The sequence below is a fragment of the Vulpes lagopus genome, chromosome 10 (genome assembly GCF_018345385.1).
Source record: "Vulpes lagopus strain Blue_001 chromosome 10, ASM1834538v1, whole genome shotgun sequence".
In the NCBI taxonomy this organism is placed as follows: Eukaryota; Metazoa; Chordata; class Mammalia; order Carnivora; family Canidae; genus Vulpes; species Vulpes lagopus.
Window position 1 is genome coordinate 56837028 of NC_054833.1, and position 21717 is coordinate 56858744.

Consider the following 21717-nt stretch of genomic DNA (forward strand, 5'->3'; position numbering starts at 1 on the left):
GGGAGGACGTACAACACCTGCTGCCCTTGCTGGTTTATTTTAATCCTTGGTCTAGACATTGCCCGATTGCTCTACTGTGTGGTTACTGCCCCCAATGCCACTGCCAGTAAACATTCTGTCAGCAGATGCTTTGAGACCAGGCCAGTATCTTGCCCCTCATCAAGATCAGCCCCTGGATTTTGGATCCGAGTCCTCCTGTGGGCAACCCTTCCACCTCCGCAGCTCCCCAGGTGGGGCGCCAGACCGAGCAGGTGCTGCCCTTGCTGCCGGCACCCAGCCTTCCCGATCTGACTGGCCTCACGTCCTGCACCCACAGCCTGCCTCTTGTGTGGGCAGCCAGACCCTCTCGTGGAAACACGCAGCTCATTTCCTGTCCCCCGAAGCTTCTCTTCCTTACAGCAGCCACTGAGGAAGCCACAGGCGAGGTCCAGGGGCCCCTTGTGTCCGGTCACCCAGAGAGGGCCCCCCGTGGGCTCCAGAGCCTGGGGTGGTGCAACCTCGGCAGCCAGCCTGCAGTTGGCGCAGAGGAACCTGCAAGAAGACACTCAGCAGTGAGGGCCGCCACTGTGAGGTCGGGAGGTGGAGAGCCCACAGGAAATGACTCGGTGCAGAGCTGATGTGCCTCTGTCCCGGGACAGGAGCTTGGGCTGCGAGGCTGGGGCATGTCAACAGAGTGCGGGGAGCCAGGGCCAGGTGGGCCCTCGCGGGGCTCGGGGCCAGGTCAGTGTCCCCCTCCCACCGCATCCACCCCTTGGAGCCTGCCCCGCTGGAGGGCATGCGTGGCTGCTGCTGTGCTCTGCTACATCAACCTGCTGAACTACATGAACTGGTTCATCGTCGCAGGTGAGGAGGGGATGCACCGGGGAAGCACCTGCTCCCCTCACGGGCCGTCCTGCTGCCACCAGCCCCGTGTGCACACAGCATACCCTGGATGGCGGCCTCCGTCCTGCAAACCATCTTCTCACCCCTGGGGGAGTTCCAGCCAAGCCCAGCAGAGGGAGGTGGAGTTCTCCAGCCAGCCCCCAGGGCCCCCAGCCAAGCCCAGCAGGGGGAGGTGGAGTTCTCCAGCCAGCCCCCAGGGCCCCCCCAGCCTCAGGAGCAGGCAGGTGTGGGCACTTGGTGTGGGGGGGGGCGGCTGGAGCTCTGCGAGCCCGGCTGTCTGAGGCATGGCGTGCAGGGTGGCCTGGCCCAGAAATAGCTCGCCGGGTGCTTCTGGGGCAGTGCTGTGTGCAAAACCTTGCACATTCTGACTTCCTTCCTGGAGGCCCAGGGCTCAACGTGCCCCATTCTTGTTACTCACACATTCACTAACTCATTCATTCATTCATTCAAGATTTAACTCTCCCCTCTCTTCATTGCTGATTCATTCGGGGTCGACTGAACAAACGTGACCTGTGGGCCTGGAGACGGGGGGTGGGGGGGGGTGTTTGTCGGTCTGCAGTTTCCTGAGCTCGGGAATGCCTGGCTGGTGGGGCAGAGGGGAGCGCAGGCTGGCCTGGGGGGGTCTGCAGGCATGTGCAGCAGCCCTGGGGCAGGACCCCCGTGATTCAGAGCTGTGGCCTCGAGTCCAACCTGGTGGCTCGCGGGGACCCAGGAACATTCTGCCACAGGACGGAGTGGGCTGGATGCTAGCCGGGCAGCCCCAGGACGGTGGCTGAGGTTCTGGAGGAACTCGGAACAGGGGTGCAGGGTTTGGGTGTAGAAGGTGGGAGGCGGAGTGAGGGGAGGGCTCAGGGTGAGGGCTCCGTGCAGGCCCAGGGGCACGGGTGGAAGTGTGGGCTCTGGACAGAGGTGACCAGTGGGCAGAGAGCAGGGGTCTCGGGTGGACCTCAGGCTTTGTGGCTGCCGGGCTGAGGCCTGGGCTCTCTGTTGAGACAACAGGAGCCACACACAGTGTTTCTGGGGTGGGGACCACAGTCAGTATAAGCAGGATGAGACAGCGAACCAGGCCCGGGCCCAGGGAGAAGCAGTACAGAGGCCGGGCAAGCAGGTCCAGGAGGCCCTCTCCTGTTGGGACTTCCTCGCTCCAGGGGAAAGCCAGACCAAGGGTGCTCGCTTGGATGAACAAGGCTGGAGAGGTGCGAGCACCTGGGGCTGCAGGAGGCAGACGGTTTGCAGAGCGGCTAGAGTGCTCTGGGGAGAAGGGGGCCAGAGGAGGCCGGAAGAGGCCGGCTCCAGGGGCAAGGGGAAGCCCGGGCACAGGGAGCACCTGACCAGTCCTCCCTCCCAAGGAGGGAAGATGCCTGTGAGCCTACAGGATTTCTGTGGAGCTCTTTACTTTGCTTATGTTTATTTCTTTTCTCTACAGCAAATGGGTCTTATTCGTGTCATTAGAAACGTGAAAAGGGATGGAAAGCCCCACAGGCTGCTGGATGCTGTGCATTCAGGCCCAAAGCAAACGCTTGAACAAAAATCTCTTACTTTGCCTCTCAGATTCCCTGGCCAATCCTGGCCTGCTGGTGGGTCTCTGAGGTGTGTCTGTGGGGGCTTCTTCCCCTCTGTGATATCCCCAGGTCCCCTGTGCTGGGGGGGGGGCTGCCTCAAGCTGGGACCCCCGTCCTGTTTCCCCAATCCCAGCAGCACGCCTGTGGGTATGGCTGGAGCCTCTGCTTCCTCATCTGTGTTGGGGAATGCAGACAGTCCCTGCCACCCAGGGGGACAACCCTAGGGCCCAGCTCAGAGGCCCTCTGCTCGCTCATAATTTAACAGTTGCTTCTGCTCTAATGACAGGGTCTGAGCCCCACAGTGCAGATAAGCAGGTGCCTCACTCTGACTAACCCTTTCTGAAGTGCTGCCAGGGACTGGGGGGACTTTGGGGAGCAGAGTCAGGTGTCTGGGCCTGTGTCCTCTGTGTGTTAGGCTGAGTGCCTGCTGCCTTGGCCTATGGCCTGGGAAGATCCTGGGGGGACTTTGGAAGCCCAGCTGGTGTGGAGCAAGAGCCTGCCACCCTCAGGGAGGTGAGGCTGGGGCTGGACCCCAGGGGACCTGTCTCTGCAGCCCCTGTGGGCACCATGGTGTCTGTGTGGAAGACCCTGGAAGAGCACGCCTGTGTGCACATGTGCAGCCCAGGGCACGTACATCTTTGTGAGTCCATGAACATCCACCCATGAATGTCTGGAGTGTGTCTCTGAGCTGTGCTGCTGTGTTGCATTGTCCCAGGGACCTCCACTAACACCCTAGTCTGAGTGAGCTGCACACTATGCAGCTCTGCACACTATATTGCTCTGGTGATGGTGTGAGCAGGAGCCTGGCTTGTGTGCATACGCAGGCAAGGCTGTGGCATGGGGGCTCTCGCAGGAGGGTGTATTTGTGCCTCTGTGAGGCTACTTCCCTGGGCAGGCCCATCTGTGTACATGTCTGTGGATCCACAGGTCCTGGGGTGATGCCTGTCCAGGACGGTGGGCACATGTTTGGGCCTCTGGGGTCTGTGTGTCTGTGTGTGTTGATGTGTCCCAGTGTCTGTGTGCAGGCTCCCCGTGTGAGAGTAGGGGGGGGGGTAGAGAATGTGGGCCCCAGAGGCACACCCTGTGCTGGTCAGCGGGACCCTGTCCCAAATGGGGGGCAGCTGCTCTTAGAGCCCCAGGAGGCTACCTCCCATCTCCTGAGTGCTGTCTGTCTGTCCACAGGCGTGCTGCTGGATGTACAGAACTTTTTTCACATCAGTGATAGCAATGCCGGTTTGCTTCAAACGGGTAAGGAGAGACTCCTCACCCTGGAGCTGGGGCCCAGGCTCATGCTGGGGTCCCGCTCCATGTCCAGTTGGGGCTGCTGGGGCCGGGGGCCAGGTGCATCCCCTGGCATGGAGGAGGGGCACGGAGGGCATGTGCTGTCGGGGGTGAGGGCCGCTGGGGGTCAGAGGAGGGGAGAGCTCAGCCCTGGGCAGGCCCCTCGGGTTGGAGTGTAGATGCTGTGGCAGGAGCAGGGGCCATGGGGCTGGGAGAAGCTTCTGAGCCTCAGATCATGGCGGCGGGGCTGGCGGGGGCCACTCATCCCTGCTCAGCTCAGCTGGCACCTGTGGCTGGCAGGGGCCAAGAAGCCCTGACCTGAAAAACCTGGCCCCCAGAACATAGACAGACCTGTACTTCCCACATGGGTTCACACGGGGTTGGGACCCTGGGGCCTACAGTCCAGCGGGGTGGAGATCAGCCATCCCTCCTGCCCCGAGGTCATGCACACACCTGTGCACACCCACGTGTACTGAGCGTGTGGGCAGGTCCTCTGTGCGGGTCTCCCCAACAGTCTGCTACCCCCAGCACCTCAGAAGGAGCCTCTTATCCTGGGGGGGGGGCAGGGCCTGGGGAAACAACATTCTAGAAGCCACTTGAGCAGAGTTCTGAGGGAGTCCACTTACACACACTCCAGCCTGCGTTTTCTTTCTTATTTTTTTTTTTAAAGATTTTATTTATTTATTCATAAGAGACACAGAGAAAGAGAGAGGGGCAGAGGGGCAGAGGGAGAAGCAGGCTCCATGCAGGGAGCCCAATGTGGGACTAGATCCCGTGACTCCAGGATCATGCCCTGGTCCGAAGGCAGCCGCTAAACCGCTGAGCCACCCAGGGATCCCCTGCATTTTCTTTTTTAAAAGGGACCTGCCTGGGAAAAAGCCTTTAGTTCTTCCCACCTCCCCTTCTTTGCTGCCCTGCCCTGGGCGTGAAAGCCCAGGCGCCAGACAGAGGGGAGCCAGACAGAGGGGATCCCTCGCGGATGCTTGGTGTCTGCAGGGGAGCCAGGCAGAGACAGTCCATAGAAACCCAAGGGGTGTTTCCTCCGGGCCGCAAACCCTCCGCAACGGGCCAGGCCTTATCGGGCTGTCCTGCTGCTGTGACAGTCCACTATTTATCTATGAGTTGGAATTCAGAAATGAGATGTTGTCTCAGGGGTGGGTGTCAAGAGGTTTATTTCAAGTAAAAACAAAACAAAACAAAACAAAAAAAAACCCGATCTCAACTTTTTAACATCTTTCTTCCCGGCGATCGGTCTGATTTGTTGGATTGATTTGGCAAATAAGGACTGGTTTTGCTCATTAGAGACATTTCCATAAATGGAGTGAATGTGATCTGGAGCCCCAAGGATGTGGATGAAACTATAGTTAGAAAAAATACAATAATGATGGAAATTGCATCCTTTGCAACTATTTAAACGTAGGATAAAACTTTTTAAAAAAATTTTTCTTTAAATATTTTATTTATTCATGAGAGACACACAGAGAGAGAGAGAGAGAGAGAGAGAGAGAGAGAGAGAGAGAGGCAGAGACACAGGAAGCCTGATGCGGGACTCGATCCCAGGACCCCAGGATCACGATGTGAGGCAGAGGCAGGCACTAAACCACTGAGCTACCCAGGGATCCCCAAGATGAAAACCTTTTAAATGTCGACTGAAAACACGGGAAGGGTGACATAGTTCCATAATCTTCCTTCTTAAAGCACCAAATGACCACAGGTCTTTCCCAACTGCTCTTGTCTCAGAGCTGAGGCCAGCAGTGGGTGCTGACCATCCAATCTCCACCAACAGATAATGGTGGTTGAGTCATGGTCCCCCTTCCCCAGTTCCCACCTCAGCTGCATCATTGCTGCAAGGCCCCCGGAAATGAAATTCCGTGGAGGGAGCAGCGTGTGCGTGTGTGTGGCTGGGTGTGGAGTGGGCGAAGGGAGAATGGATGCTGTGAAGCTGCCCAGAGGGGAGTGTGGACAGTGTGGGGGCCTGGTGTGGACAGGCCAGAGGGGAGTGTGGACAGTGTGGGGGACAGTTGGAGGCCTGGTGACCCGGCTCTGCCCAGTGTCGATGACCTCGGGAGAGGCTTCACCTTCCTGGGTCACTGTGCCATGGCCCTAAGACCCAGCAGTTTGCCCACAGGGAAGGGCTTGGCTAAGTTTAGAGTGGGGCAGAGCGCAGGGTTAGCTGTGGTCAGAACCCTCCTTCCAATGGGACAGGGAGGTGCCACAGTCGGTCCGTTGATGGATAATATTTAAAACCAACACTGATGTGGCCTTTACCATGTGCCAGACACTGTCTCAGGTGCTCTGTAATCACTCCTTTACTCTTCACAACAACCTCTCGGGGCAGGGATCACTCTTGTTCTGGTTTAACCCATGACACACTTGAGGCACAGAGAGGCTCTGGGCTTGCTGAAGGTCACACAGCTATCTGTAGAGTCCTCTCTGCACCTGCTGCTCCTTCCTTCCTCCCACTGTGTCAGAGATGTCCTCTGAATCTGGAGCTGCCGGGAGCAAAGGAGTGCATGTGCATGTGTGTGCCTTCCCCTTGGGGGTAGGTTTCTCCATCTCAGGGCGTCTGAGGGCTAAGTTGTTTCCATCCTATAAAGAATCCCTGCCCCAAATCTCAAATCTCATAAAATTAGAAGATTTAGGGAAATATTTTTATGACCTTTGGGTGTAGAGGATATGTGTTAAGAAGATAAGACGGGGCGCCTGGGTGGCTCAGTGGTCAAGCGTCTGCCTTCAGCTCAGGTCGTGACCCTGGGGTCCTGAGATTGAGTCCCACATCGGGCTCCCCGCTGGGAGCCTGCTTCTTCCTCTCCCTGTGTCTCTGCCTCTCTCTGTGTCTCTCATGAATAAATAAATAAAATCTAAACAAACAAACAAAAAAAGACAAGAAACAGTCCCCTACCAGAGGAAGATTGATACATTTAGAGCACATTGTGCATGAACGTGCTTGAAACTCTAAATGCAGTTAGTAACATCTATGGATTACATTTAAGCATTTACATAAAGCTAGTCCCTGCCTTTTATATGCTTTATTTCATTTGTCTTCTCCATAACCTTCTGTGGGAAACACAGTTACTATCTTATGATATCATCGATTTAAGGGGAACAGAAGAGTTAAGGAATTTGCCCCAGGGTCACGCAGCCAGGCAGTCTTTGGGTCAGGATGTGAGCCCAGGGAGTTCAGTTCCAGGATTTACATTTTTAAATCCTTAAAACAAATATAAGGGACCGTGAGAAACGATTTGCAAACAAGGGGCCCCACAGAAAATGGTCAGAGGATGTGAGAACAGGAACTTCTGCTCAGCCTCGCTGGACATAAGGGCGATGCAGATTAAAACATCAGCGAGACACCGTCTGCTGTCCAGCCGTTGAGTGAACAAAAATAATATGATTGATCATATCAAATGTCAGCAAGGCAGCTGGCACGTACCTCTGCGCAAGTGTAAATGGGCACAGCCTTCTCGAGGCCTACTTAGGCGGTAGCTATTAAAATTCTAAATGCCGCTGACACCAAAGACCATTCTCTGCGGAGTATTAGGTCGAACCATATTAAATTGCCAGTGTTTTGTAGGTCAAAACTGGCCTAATTTCTGCCACCGCATGTGGCTCAGCCCAATACTGGAGGGGGCGGGGAGGGGGCGGGGCTGGGGCCCGAGATGGGAGGAGTCTGGGCGCCCATAGGCTCAGGCAGTGTCCATCATCGGCGCCCAGCGAATGGACACTGGCGTGGGGCGGGGTCTCTGCTGGAGGCGGGTCCGGGCCGCCTCCCTCCACCTGCCGCGGGCGTGGATGCTCTCCGGGGAGGAACCGGAGCCGCCGGCCTGGTGCGTGGGGCAGAGTCGCGCACTAACCTGCAGCTCTGTTGTCCCTACGGGGTCGCGGACGTTTTCCTTAATCCAGCCGCCACTTCCGAGGGCTCACTGTACAAACGGGAGACACATCTGACAGTGCCGGAGGAAGGTTCTACCTACTTGGAAGAACCAATCCCCTCTCTCTAAATCCTGCTGGGCCGCGTCCCACCTCCCTCTGCCCCCAGCAGCGACGTGACGGCAAAACCAGACCAGCCCGGGCCGGGAGTGGGGAGGGACACGTTCTGTGAAGACAGGGCCCCTGCGCGGCCGCCTGTGCGACCCCATGGGCTGCCCCTCACTCTGCCCCAGGCCCTGCCCTATGCCCGGCCTCATGCGCGGCCCCATGGGCTGCCATGCTCTACTCCATGCTCTGCCCCATGAGCGGGCCCACGCTCGGCCCCACACTTTGCTCCACGCATGGCTCCATGCACGACCCCATGGCCTGCCCCATGCTCTACCACATGTTTTGCCCCACTGTCGGCGCCACACTCTACCCCATGCACAGCCCCAGGCTGGGCTCCACCTTCACTTCTGCATCACAGCCTCCCAGACAAGCCAGGGGAGGCTCAGAGGGGTGGAGTTCGCAGGTCCAGGGGGCACATGAGCAAGCCCAGACCCCCAGTCCCCTCCCCAGTCCCCCTGATTCTGGGCATTGGGTTATGTGTTAGGGGCATGGGGGGGTCACCTTACCCGATTTCCGCCTGGCTTCCACCCACCGCCGGGTGCCAGCCTATGGCTTTGGAGCCCATCCTGTCCCCTTTGGACCATCCTGTGTTGTGGGCTGCAGGCTGCCTGTCCACCCACCTGGGCAGGGAATGCATGTGGTCTTGCCTGTCCCCTCCAGTCTTCATCTGCTGCCTGCTGCTGTCCGCACCTGTATTTGGCTATCTGGGTGACCGGCACAGCCGCAAAGCCACGCTGAGTTTTGGGATCCTGCTCTGGTCAGGTGCAGGCCTCTCTGGCTCCTTCATCTCCCCCCAGGTAGGTGCCCTCACCCCTGCAAGGCCTCCAGGGACCTGCCCCCACCCCCTGCCCTGCTGGCTCCCTGGGGAAGGTGCATGGCCTGCCTCCATCCCCTCGGGGCTCCAGGCAGGCTGCAGGGGTGCCTTCCAGGGCCCCGAGAGGACCCCCTAAATGCTCTCATCGGGAACCTTCCTCTCCTGCACCCCCGTGGCTTCCTGGGGGGCTTGGGGGTGACCTCCACTCTCTGGAGGAGCTGGCCTGGCTGGCAGAGGTGAGAGGCCCAGGAAGGGGGCTACCCTGGGCCTGGGGCTAGCGGTGGCTGTGGCACCAGCAGGGGGCACCCTTGTGATGTCAGGGACCTGGCCTGGGGGGATGGCCAGGGGTCCTTAGTCCTGACCCCACCTTGTCCCCTGGGGGCATGTGTCATCCGGAGCTCAGCCTCTGACACAACCTCCTGTCCTTGCCCCCTGGGTGACCTCGGGACTCACTGGGGTCATGTGCCTGTGTACCCAGCATTCCTGGCTCTTCTTCCTGTCCCGGGGAGTGGTGGGCATGGGCTCTGCCAGCTACTCCACCATCGCGCCCACCGTCCTCGGAGACCTCTTTGTGAGGGACCAGCGGACCCGGGTGCTGGCCATCTTCTACATCTTTATCCCTGTTGGAAGGTTGGTATCCCCAGAACCCATGTCCTCAGCTGGTAGACCTGAGGGCCAAAGGAGCCAGGGGATAGGACTAGAATCCCAGCCCTCCTCCTTCCTCGGCACCCCCCTTGGGCTCTCTGGGCCTCAGTTTCCTTCTCTTTAAGGGTGGGGGAGGACACCAGCCAATGGCTGTGTCAGGGTGCTCCCTCTACCTGAGGACCCTTGAGAAGGGCTGTGCGGGGACGTGTGTGCGGAGGTCCAGGCGGCCAGGGGGCAGGCGGGTGGATCAGCGTGGGGTTTAGAGCCTGGCCCCTGACTCTGATCCAGGCTTCCTGGAACCGCCTGACTCAGACCCGGGGCCCTGGGTCCTCACAGAGGGCGGCAGCGGGCAGTGCTGGTGGGCCCACAGCCAAAGGTCACCAGTGACTTGACCGAGGGCAGTGGACATCTGGGCCTCACGTGGCTCACTTTTCCCGTGATGGGACTGTGAACAGCAAAGAGTCGGGTCCTGGGGGGGGGTGTCCTGGCATGGGCTGGGCCCCATAACCTTGGGCGTGCCCCCCCCCACTGACTGTGCCCCGTGCCCCTCTGTTGCAGTGGCCTGGGCTATGTGCTGGGGTCGGCCGTGTTGCAGCTGACTGGGGACTGGCGTTGGACCTTCCGAGTGAGTCCAGCCTCCCGCCCCCCCATAGCCGGGGCCAGCAGGGGCTTTCCAGCCTCCGGTGACCTTAGCCACTTGGCAAGGCAGCTGGCGCCACGGGGGGTGGTCAGGCATTGGCAGCTTCAGAAACCCAGCAGAACATGAGCCGTGGAGGTCGCGTCCCTGTTCAGAGGCTGGCCTCGGGGCTCCCGAGCGAGGGGGGGAGCTCCAGCAAGTGGCTTGTAACCTGGGGCGGGGCGGGGGAGCATGCGCTTCCTCTGGAATCTAGGGGGGTGGCTGGGGCTGAGAACATCCCAGGGCAGAACTGGCCCCACGGGTGGATGTGCTGAGCGGCTACTTCAGGCTCTGGTCCTTAGCTGCCAGCCTGCAGGCCCCAAGGAGTAGTGCCCACCGGACATGTTAACGGAAGTCCCCAGGGGACCCTGCTCCTCAGAGGAGCTGAACCCCCTGGGTGAGGCTAGGTCAAGCTCTCTGATATCTGCAGCCCAGAAAGGAGCCCCCTGCCCCACCCCAGGCCCGCAGGTCTCCCCAGTCACAGGCCTGCAGTGTGGCCTGAGCCTCCCCCATCCTCCCACCCCCCATGCCCAGGTCATGCCGTGCCTGGAAGTCACAGGCTTGATCCTGCTCCTGACACTGGTTCCAGACCCACCCCGGGGAGCTGCTGACAAGCAGGAGGAGGCGGCCATGGGGGCCGGGAGGAGCAGCTGGTGTGAAGATGTCAGGTACCTGGGGACAAAGTGAGTGTCCTCCCCCCACCCCGCAAGAACCCCGTGAGCCCCAGCACCACTGACCTGCCTCCCCCACCTCCAAGGAACCCCTCCTGACTGCCCCAGTGTTCAGGGTCTTCCTCCCCTGAGCTCCCCCTCACCCACATAGGTGCTCCGCCCTCACCCTGTGACAGCACAGGGGCGGCAGGGGAGGGAGGGGAGGCAGTGGGGCACCGACTCTGCCTTATCCCCGAGTGACCTGAGACTTGGAACCTTGTTCCCCTCATGTATTCAATGGATGTAATCCTCTCAGAGCTGCCGGGAGGATGCTGGGAGTTAATCAGTCACCTCTGCCAGCCTCAGGGAGCATATCCATCCTGTTCCAGGCATGGGCTGGGGGTGGTCCGTGCACTCCCAGACCTCATGATTAATGGGAACATGGGGCGCGGGCAGGACCCAGCACAATGTAACATGGAGCCATGCGACCCTGGACCCTGGAGGGTGCCTGGAGGAAGCAGGGCAGCAGGGCAGCTTCCCGGAGCCTGTGCTGCTGGTGTCAGGCCCTCTGGGATGGGGAGAGCTGGCCCTGCAGTGAGGAGGGGGGAGGCCCAGTGGGGGGGGGGGCGTCGGGGAGGATTGGGACCTGAGCCTGCCAAGCACCTGAGCACCCAAGTGGCCAGGGTCCAGCAGTGGGGGCGGGGGGGAGCCCATGGTCCTGCAGCCCCAGCCCTTTGCCAGGGGTCTCAGCTGGGCACCTCTTGCAGCTGGAGTTTCGTGTGGTCCACCCTGGGGGTGACTGCCATGGCCTTTGTGACTGGAGCTCTCAGCTTCTGGGTTCCCAAGTTCTTGTTCGAAGCCCGTGTGGTGCATGGACTGCAGCTCCCCTGCATAACGGACCCGTGCAGCAACCAGGACAGGTGAGGGGCCTGTGGGTGCCTGGGCCCTGGGCCCAGGTCAGGTCCTAGGTGGCTCTGAGCCCCACAGCTCTGTGTCTCTGAAGAACCCAGGACTGGGGTTCCGGCTCTGGCTGAGCTCCTGGGATCTGGGTGGCCATAGGCAAGCATCCTCCTGCCGCTGGGCCCCAGGCCTCCTGCACCTGGGCTGCTGTGGGGGTCCAGAAGGTGCCCAGGAGAGGAGCGAGGCCTCGTGGGGCCTATGGGGTGATGGGACCTGCAGTGTGAGGTCAGCCCATTCTACATTTTATATCGAGGCTCTGGGATGTTTCTTCCTTCCAGGGCTCAGCCTTTTGCACGTGCCCTCACATGTTCTCTGCCTTCTGTGGGGCCAGGAGCCCTGGGGAAGCTGCCAAGATGTTGGGGAGGGAGAGAGAGCCTCACAGAAGTTGACATGCTCCCACTCCCACCTCTTCCTGCACTGTGCTCAGGCCCCACACCCTTGCACCCTGACCCTGTCACACCCTCCAGCCTCCTTATCTCCACCTCACTCCTCGGTCCCCCGGGGCTCCTGCCCTGCCCTGTGGCTCAGCATCATGGTCTGTGCCGCCACAGGTGCCTGTGTCCACCTGCATCCATCTGCTTCCACCTGCATTCACTTGCATCTACCTACATCCACCTTTGTCCACCTGCATTCACCTGTGTCCACCTGCATCCGTGTCCACCTGCACCTACCTGTGTCCACCTACTTCCACCTGCATCCACTTGCATTCATGCATCCACCTTTGTCTGTCCGCCTGGATCCACCTTCACCCACCTGCACCCATGGATCCACCTGTGTCCACCTGCATCTATCTGCATCTGTGCATCCACCTGTGTCTACCTGTGTCCACCTGCATCCACCTGTGTCCACCTGCTTCTACCAGCATTCACCTGCATCCATGCATCCACCTGAGTCCATCTACATCCACCGGTGTCCACCTCCTTCTCCCTGGCCCAGAGAGAGCCTTCATGTGATTTCCGGAGTGGCCCATGGCCTCTCACTCATCTGTGCCTTGGTCTGAACTGGGCCTTCTGCCTGCAGCCCCTTCCCTCTTCCCATCATCACTTCTGAAACATTAATGTGAGTTCAGGCCCCACAAAGAGCGTTTGACCTGAACTCCCCTCTGAGGTTTTAGGATAACAAACTCCATTATTCCTGCATTACCCACGAGGAGAGGGAGGATGAGCAAGGGTCCCTGAGCTGTGCCAGTGGCAGAGCCAGACTCAAACCCATCTGACTCCTGACACCACGTCCTGGTGTGTCCAGGGCCACCTACAATGGCTGGTGCATGTGGACACCCCGAGGAGAGCTGGGAGCAGCCTCTGGTATATAGCAGGTGCTCAGGGGAGGCGCCGGGAAGGCATGAAGGAGTGCCTCTGATGGGGCTGTGCTGCTGGCCAGGGCTCCCAGTGAGACAGAGCCCTGGAGGCCCTGCAGAACCACAGCAGCCTGGAAGCTCCACTCAGCTCCTCCATGGAACCCGGGTGGCAGGCAGCACAGACGTGGAGCTCACAGCGACACAAGTATTCTCAGGGGCCCGGAGCCTGCGCGCCCATCCAGGCTCTGGGGACTGTCTCTCCTGCCCCTTCCCCTCAGGGCTGCCACTGCTCCTTGGCTTGTGGCTGTGTCCATGGTCAGCTGCCTCGTTCTGTGGTGCCTCCTTCTGTTTCCCTCTTCCCGGGACATGGTGGTCGCAAGTGGGGCCTCTCCAGCCTCAGGACCCTGAACGCAATCATGTGTACAAAGTCTGCTATCCCTGTGTGTGTGTGTGTGTGTGTGTGTCTCATGAATAAATAAATAAAATCTTTTAAAGAAAAAAAAAAAAGGCAGCCCGAATGGCTCAGCGGTTTAGCGCTGCCTTCAGCCCAGGGCCTGATCTTGGAGACCCAGGATGGAGTCCCATGTCAGGCTCCCTGCATGGAGCCTGCTTCTTCCTCTGCCTGTGTCTCTGCCTCTCTCTCTCTCTCTCTGTCTCTCTCCTGAATAAATAAATAAAATCTTAAACAAACAAACAAAAAAGTTTGCCATCCAGGGAGCAGTCGCAGGTGCTGGAGATTAGGACATGCACATCCTGGGGGGGGGGGGGTTGTTCAGCCTGCCACAGGGTAGGAGGGAGGTCCTGGCATTGGTGTTATATACCCACCTTGGCTATTAACACACCCTCCATGGTTGGGGTGAGCCCCAGGGCGAGGATGCGGCAAGGGCAGGAAGCTCCAGGACCCAGGATCCCAGCACAGCCCCTGGGAGAACCTCTGACACCAGAGCTGGCCCACACAGAAGGGGCTGCGCAGGCAGTAGTGAGCTTCCCACCCCTTGGGGCACGTAAGTAGGAGGTGGACAGATGCCTGCCAGGTCTGGTGTGCAGAGGATCAGCATAGATCATCTTGGCTCTGAGAGTCGGATTCTGGGAAGGCCTTGCAAGCTGCGTGGCTGGGTGGCCGGATCCATCCTCTGGCCACATCTCCTGCTCAGGGGCCAGTGCAGTGGCCCTGTCTGAACAACCAGCCCTAAGGGTCACAGGGGTCTCGGGGCCTGCCAGGGCTCCAGGGCAGGAAGCATTCATCCAGGACCCATGGTAGGCTGAGCTGGAGCCTTGCACAGTCTGCAATGCTGTGTGTGGGGGTGGTTCCTGGAGTACCCAGGTAGGCAGGGGCTAGGAGGCCAGGCTGTGCCAGTGAGGTGCTGCAGGACCTGCAGCAGGTTCCTGCCCTCTCTGGGCCTACGTTCTCCCCTATAAACTGGGGGGGGGGATGGACGTCACGGGGGTGGCAGGTTTGGTCCTCGGTGCTGGCAGGGGGCTTGCCTGAATCATGCAGGGGCTGCCCGGGGTGGGCGAGGCCCTGGCTACTTTGGGCTTCATGCTGGCTGCCGTCAGTGTCCCTCTGAGCCCTTTAGATGGATGCCGAAGTGGGGGCCCAAGGGCTGCTGCAGCGTCCAGGTGGGGGTTGGGCAGCGGCATGCTCAGGTCTGTACTGGAGAACGCAGCCTCTGGGGGCCTGTCTAGGTCTTGTTCTGGACAGACGGCCTTCCCTGGGGGCGGAGGTAGGGGTGGGGATAGAGCAGGGGCAAGGTCAAGGGCAGGGCAAGGCCAGGGCAGGGGCAGGGTGCAGGGGCAGGGGCAGGGGCTGGGTCAGGAGCAGAGTCAGGGGCAGGAGCAGGGGCAGGGGCAGGGTAGGGCAGGGGCAGGGGCAGGAGGGAAAAGCAGCATGAGGATGGGGCACCTGAGGGGCATGCAGGGCCGAGGGAAACCACAGGGCCAGGTGGCCAGGTGACGGCCAGGTGTGGGGTGGGGGTTCAGTGACCAGAGGTTCACTTGCCCACGATCCTGTGAGTGAGGGGGACGAGGAAGTGAGCAGGTCTGGGTGCAGTGCGATGGTTAAGATTTCTGTGGGGCTGTGGGACACTAAGTGTGGGAGAGTCCCTGGAGCTGAGGCTAGCTGGGCTGGTCACCCCCACAGCCAGGGCCATCCCCACAGTGGGCAAGACGGGGTGGCAAGCAGGGGGTTCCGGGGCCCTGAGGACCCAGGAGTGAGGTCACGAGGAAGGCAGAGCTGAGCCCCGCACTGACTGCTGCACCCTCCTGTCTCCCACATCAGCCTGATTTTCGGGATCCTCACCGTGGTGACCGGCATCATTGGGGTGGTCCTGGGGGCAGAGGCCTCGAGGCGGTTCAAGAGAGTGAACCCGCGGGCGGAGCCCCTCGTGTGTGCCTGCAGCCTGCTGGCCGCTGCCCCCTGCCTCTACCTGGCTCTCCTCCTGGCCCGGACCACCTTCACCGTCTCCTACGTAAGTGCGGGGTCCCTACGGGACGGCGGTGGCCCTGTCTATGCAGGCTGATGCCACACCCGTCCCCACGTTATGTCCACCACTCCTTCCAGGTGGACTTTGCCGTCCCTGTTTTGCAGACGGGTAAACTGAGGCTTACCCAGAGTAGCACAGCTGGGAAGGAACACAACGGGGTCTTGAGCCCGAGCCTCTGCGACCCTGAAGTGCGTCCTCCGCGCAGCCGGTTAGCACTTCGGGTGGAGACCGAGGGACCGGGTGTTCCCGGAGGTGCGGGGGGGCTCAGGGGGCCGAGGGTGGTTCTTTCCGGCTTAAAGGCGAGGGCTGGGGCCCGGGCTGGTCCCGGGCGGTGCGGGCGCCGCCGTAAGGGTGACGACCCAGGAGAGGCAGGCGTCCCAGGCCGGCCAGGGTCACACGCGCCTCCCGCGCTCCGCGGGGCCCCTTCCGCCCCGCATCCCTAATCCTCGTCTGCGGCCAGGTTCCAAGGCTACGGCTCCTCCAGCCTTTCTGGAATACTCCACGCTCCCGCAGGACGTCACCGTACTGGCCACCGGGGTGGGTGGGGCTTCTCGGGCGCCTGTGCTTTGGCCTTAGGGCGCCCCTCTAGCAGCGGGGATTGGGGTGTTCAGGACACCGCAGGTCTCCCTCAGGCCCGAGGGCAGGGCTGGCGCGGTGGCTCCTCCCAGGTGTTCGGCCTGCGTAGGGGCGTCTACAGAGACCCCAGCGAACAGATGACTCCTGAGGCCTCACGGTGCCCCGGGCGGGGCGGCGGGGGGGGGGGTGGGGGAGCGTATCTCACCCTGCGCTCAGATTGTAAGACTGAGGCCTGGAGGGGGCCACATGGACGGTGGGACGGCCGAAACCGACACAAGTCTGTGTCCTTCATGCTGTCCTGACCCTGTCGTCCCCGTGGCATACAGTAGGCGCTAATAAAGGCCTGGATGCACACTGACATCCTCGCTGGGGGAGCCAAGGACGGTGGGAACAGCATCCAGGCTGCAGGGAAGCATCGACCTGACCTTGCAGTGGCGGGTGCTCCTGGAGGCCTGTCCCTCCATGTCTGGGCACCGACCCCCGCCAGCTCTGCGTCTGCCACACTCTCCGCTGGCTCCAGGCAGCGGCTCCTTGGCTGCGCGCTGGGCACGCAGCTGTCCCCCCTCTGCCACCTGGCCCATCTCCAGGGCCGGATGGCTCATCTGGAAAGGACATTGCGCCCCGGCCGGCAAAGCAGCAAGAGAAACCCTTCTGGGGGCCTGCGACGGGGTGAGGGGCAAGGGGTGACATGGTGAGGGGGCGATGGCGAGGGGCAGGTCGGGGCAAGGGGCAAGGGGCAGGATGGCAGGCAGGACAGCGGGCAGGCCTGGGATGCATCCCTCCTTTGCTGCTGGGAAGCGGCTCCCTCCAGGCTGAGGTCAGGCTGCACTGACCCCCAGGCCCCGCCTTCCAGGCTTCTGGAGCTCGCAGGTCAAACCAACATTCCATCTTGAGGTCCAGGCTGTAGCTCTGTCCGTCCTGTGGGCACTGGGCACAGATCTCCCAGTGCCCCAGGCCTGGGCTCACCCACGTCTCCCCTTCTTCCAGGACCGATGCCAGGATGTGTCCCCGCGGGCACCTGGCTCTGCCCTCACCCACTGCAGTGTTTCCCACACAGAGGGGGCTCCCTGTGCTTCTGGGGCCAGTCTAGCTCTTCCTGCAGGCACCCGAAGCCCCTGCTGGACCTCCCCAGGGCCTTTGCAGCTGTTTGCCCCCCCATCCTGACACACACACCGGCTTCTCCCCCCACCCCTCCTGTTCCCCCCAGTCCCTCCTTGGGGCCCTTCTTGACTGCGGTGCCCTGGGGCTGAGGGTCCACTGCCTGTGCCCTTACTTATGCTCTGACTCCTCTGACCCAGCTGGGGCCCGGGGTGGGGCCCATCTTGCTTGGCTCTTGGCCTGAGACACACTGCCAGACACGTGGGGTCACGGCATGCAGAGTGGACAGCTGTGTGAAAAGCCACACCGTTCAGTCACTCAACAAACACCCGCACCCACAGGGTGGGGGCTGGTTCGAACTTCAGGGATACAGCGGTGGGTGAGAGAGGCTACAGTGTCTGCAGCCCGGTGGAGGGAGACAGCGGGTGAGCAGGCCACGCTTCACAGTATCTCAGGTGATGTGGAGCTCAGGACGGGGGTGCCAGGGATCAGGGGTGTGTGGGGCAGATTTACGGGCCATGGGGTCCCCAGGAGGAGGTGTTGGTGAACACCTGGAGGCTGTCCCGGAGCCCGTGGAGGAGGACTGGTATGGGTCCCGGGGCAGCAGCAGGCACACTGCACTGGAGAGCCATCAGGACCCCATGGAGGGATGGACAGGGGGACAAGGTGGTGGGCCGGGGCACATGGGGACTGGTTTTACTGAGAGAGGGGTTTGCCCCGGGCGGGGGTCTGTCCAGGTGACAGTGTGCTCATCGTTCGCTGGCCTCATGTTCTTGCGGGTGCGTGTGGGACATGGCACCTGTGTCCATGGGGAATCGTGGCTGCGGTTTCCTTGCAGTTGTTGGCCTTGGCGCCCGGGCCACGCCCCCTGGCTCACGCTGATGAGTCTGTCTTCCTATCCCATGCTGGGGAAAGACGTGTGTTAAGTCCCCTACAGATGCAGCAGGATCCGCAGTGGCGCCGTCTGGGTCTGGGCTCCTCTGCGGGAAGGTCCATGGTTCCGACCGGTCACTACTTGTCACGCATCCATGAAGACTTCTTGTTTCTTCCTCTGGCATTTGCGGTGGTTGGCAGCTTCCTAAGGATTTGGGCTTCGTGGGGGAATCTGGTCGGGGTGTGCGGTGCTAGTGTCCCCATGAGGCCTCCTCCATCCTGGCTTCAGGGACGAGGGTCCTGTCCTGTCCTCCTGGTCAGTGTCACCAAGGAGTTGTCCATTTTGCTGCCAACTTTGATTTTATTGAGTTTCTCTATTCTTCTGATACTGCCCCCATTTATGGCAGTCGGGCTGGCTTCTGTGGACATGGACACCCTTATCCTGGCAGGGTGGTCCGGGCAGTGGGGTGGGCCAGCGCTGCAGCATGGATGCCGGAGAGTAGATCACAGATGTGTCTTGGAGGAATTTCCAGATGATTCCACATGGGGTGTGAGAGAAAGAGGAGGCGCAGGAACACGGAGACACCAGCCTGGGCAGGAGGGACCATCATCAGGTTTGGAGGCGTCTGGGTCAGTGTCAGAAAGTGTGAGAAACTGAATGGTATTCACAGTAGGAAGCGTCGGTCGCGTCCCTTCCGTCTGTCTGTCCGTCTATATCTCTGCGCATTCTCAGGTTCCAGGGACTTGCTCTTCCTGCGCCGTGTCTCACTGCCCGGGGGAGGTAGATGCGACTTCCAGGAAGGGTGCATGGACCCACAGGCATGTGAGCTCGTGTGAGCATGCATTCAGGGGCAAATGGGGTCCAGTCCAGAGACACTAGCGTGCACACGTGAGTGCCAGTGCGTACTCACGTCTGTATCCCCATGTGGTCTCACCGAGCGTGGATTGTAGGCACGTGTGAGTTCATTCCATAAGTGCCTGGAGTGTAGCAGTGTGTCTGTGTGTGCTGCTCTGCACACGGGACTGTGTACATGCGTGTGTCAGGGCAACTGGTAGGTGTGTGGGATGTGCATGCACACACGTGTCTGCCGCTGAGCATGGTGTCTCGTGGCTGTGGGCATGCTGCTCAGGGAGGAGGAGCCGCCCCCACATTTCTTGGAGAAGCCAAGCTGTGTGGCATGTTTCCCGACAGTGGGGTCCTGGGCCGTGCAGTGGGGTCTGAGGAGCCCTCTGGGGCACTGTGCCTGAGACCCACCTGCCGGCACCCAGCCCTCCATCTCCCCCCTCCTTTTGGGCTCCTTGGCAGGCTCAGTGGGCTTCTCGGCTGTTAATTAGGCTCCAGACACACACAGCAGGCCTTGGCTCGCACTCGGGTCCTTGGCCTCCTTCCCGGAGCCTCCGCCCTTCAGAGGAGAAAGCTCTACTCTCTGAGGGCTGAGCCCCAGACACGGAGGCTGGAGGATGGGCTGAGCGCCGACCATCCCCCTGGGGGGGGCTTTGGGGCCATCGGAGGGGCATATCAGGCCGTGCTCCTGCTCTGAGTCCCGGCCGGGGGCGCTGCCACGGGTGTGAGGCCTCAGGGTGCTATAAAGCAGCAGAAGTATTTGCTTTGCTGGTGAGTCCCTTATCTCTTTTCTGCCTGAGCTCAATGGGGCAGCATGAGGTGGGGCCCATCAAAGGCGGGGGTGGGGGGGTGGGGGGCGGGGTCCTTGGCTGAGCTGCCCTGTGGCTTCTGCCCGTGACCCAGTGACCCAGCCCTCCTCCTAGTGCAATACCCAGCCCCCAGGGACTAGAATCCCAAGAGCGCCAGGTGATGCCCTCGAACATCACATGCCATCCCTCTGCCGTTGTCTGTCTCTCGATTGAGCCGTGGCTGCCTGCTCAGAATTGAGGGGAGACCCAGGCTCTTGAAGGAGCAGGTGGAGATGCTCAGTGGCTGGGCGGGAGCATAAAATCTGGGCTCCAGCACAGGGAGGAGTTGGGACGTGGCCGTGAAGCCCCACAGCTATGGGCCACCCCAGGGTTTGCTAGCCCCACCTGTGCCTCTGGCCTCACAAGCGGGGAACTAGGGGGGTCTTCACTCTTAAACCCCCACTGTGCCCTGAGGGTCCCGGGAGTGATAAGCAGAAACATTCACACCCACATCGGATGCTTCCTGAGCGTGTCCCGTGCACCAGGCACTGTTTCAGGCTCTGGGGATCTAACACTGAACAAAATAGGTGAAAATATGTATGTGATCAATCAAACATGTAGTGGAGCGTCTGCCTGCCTTGGCTGAGGGGCTGAGGTCAGGGTGCAGTGGGGAGGGAGCAGCCAACGGGGAAGCCCTGGGGGAAAGCATGGCCTGTCTTCTCTGCGGCTCTTCCCTTGAAAGATATCTGATGTGGTCTAATTTTCTTTACCTTGCTTTGCATTTGTTCTGGTGTCTGTTGGCATCAAACATGCCTTAGACGGTAAAGTTAGCCTAATGTTTGTTTGTTTGTTTTTATTTTTAAAAATTTTTTAAAGATTTTATTTATTTATTCATAGAAACACATACAGAGAGAGAGAGAGAGAGAGAGAGAGAAAGAGAGAGAATGAGAGAGAGAGAGAGAGAGAGAGGCAGAGACACAGGTAGAGGGAGAAGCAGGCTCCACGCAGGGAGCCGGATGCGGGACTCGATTCTGGGTCTCCAAGATCATGCCCTGGACTGAAGGTGGTGCTAAACTGCTGAGTCACCTGGGCTGCCCTGTTTGTTTGTTTGTTTGTTTTTAAATATTTTATTTATTTATTCATGAGAGACACACAAAGAGAGAGAGAGAGAGGCAGAGACACAGCCAGAGGGAGAAGCAGGCTCCATGCAGGGAGCCTGATGTGGTGGGACTCAAACTCTGGTCTCTAGGATCAGGCCCTGGGCCGAAGGCCGTGCTAAACCACTGGGCCACCCGGGCTGCCCCTTGTTTGGTTTTTTAAAGATTTTATTTATTTGAGGAAGAGAGTGTACGTGCACGAGTGTGAGTGGGGGAGGAGCAGAGGCCAACTCTGCAGTAGCCCGGAGCCCACGTGGGACTCGATCCCATGATCCTGAGATCACGACCTGAAACAACAGCAAGAGTCAGACACTTACCCACTGGAGCCACCCAGACACCCCACGTTGGCCTAATATTTAAAAAAATCCTTACCGTTGACTCATTTTTTTCCATCTGGATACCTACAGATTTTGTTATTAGTCTTGAAATTTGATGGCGCAGCCCAGGCATGAGTTATCTCATGACAAGTCATCCCCAAACTTAGCAGTTTAAGGCAACACACGACCATCTCACCCTCTGGGGTCAGGAGCTGGGCTGAGCCTGGGTGGACCTTCCACTTCACAGCCTCTCCAGGCCATGGTCGGTGTTGGTTCAGGGTCTGTGGTGTTATCTGAAGGCCCAATGAGGTGGGACGACTTCTGAACTCACTGGTAGCCATGGGTGTCACGCAGACTGTGTGTGTGGCTGGTTCCTCGCTGCTGGAGCTCGCCATGTGGGGCTCTGCCTGTGGGCAGCTCAGGCCTCCAATCCAGTGGATGGGGAAGACATCAGCTGGGCCTGTGGATAGGGGAGTCCCGGCGATCTCTGCCCTTCTCATTCCTGCTCTGTCCTCTGAGCTGGGCCTGAGCGTGGAGTGTGGGCCACTCTGGTCCGGTGCTGAATTGGGTTTGATACCGTGGGGTGGTTCTGCCCTTGGTTGCTGCACACTGGGGCTGGGGTCTCACTGGGGCCGGGTCAGGTTGGGGTTGGGGTCAGGGTTGGCTGGGGTTGGGGTCGGGTGAGAGGAGTGCTGGTTGGAGCCCCGGGCCCTGTGGTCCCCTGGGGCAGGAAGGGCTCTGCACACACAGGGCCCTGTCTACTTGGATCCAGGGTGAAC

At 60.2% G+C, this 21717-nt stretch overlaps 1 protein-coding gene across 8 annotated transcripts in view; it reads left to right on the forward strand.

The window, feature by feature from the left end:
* Positions 1 to 502: 502 nt before the first annotated feature.
* SPNS3 (sphingolipid transporter 3 (putative)) overlaps positions 503 to 21717 on the forward strand; it is a 29395-nt gene continuing 8180 nt past the window's right edge. For 3 of the 8 annotated variants that reach the window (XM_041770709.1, XM_041770711.1, XM_041770715.1), the window contains exons 1-8: positions 503 to 843; positions 3627 to 3692; positions 8421 to 8557; positions 9053 to 9204; positions 9778 to 9844; positions 10430 to 10578; positions 11313 to 11465; positions 15081 to 15270. In XM_041770709.1, the coding sequence (XP_041626643.1) occupies positions 663 to 843; positions 3627 to 3692; positions 8421 to 8557; positions 9053 to 9204; positions 9778 to 9844; positions 10430 to 10578; positions 11313 to 11465; positions 15081 to 15270 (1095 nt within the window). In that variant the 5' untranslated portion in view covers positions 503 to 662. The remainder of the gene's footprint in view (positions 844 to 3626; positions 3693 to 8420; positions 8558 to 9052; positions 9205 to 9777; positions 9845 to 10429; positions 10579 to 11312; positions 11466 to 15080; positions 15271 to 21717) is intronic. The other 5 variants (XM_041770710.1, XM_041770712.1, XM_041770713.1 and 2 more) reach the window with 5 other exon arrangements.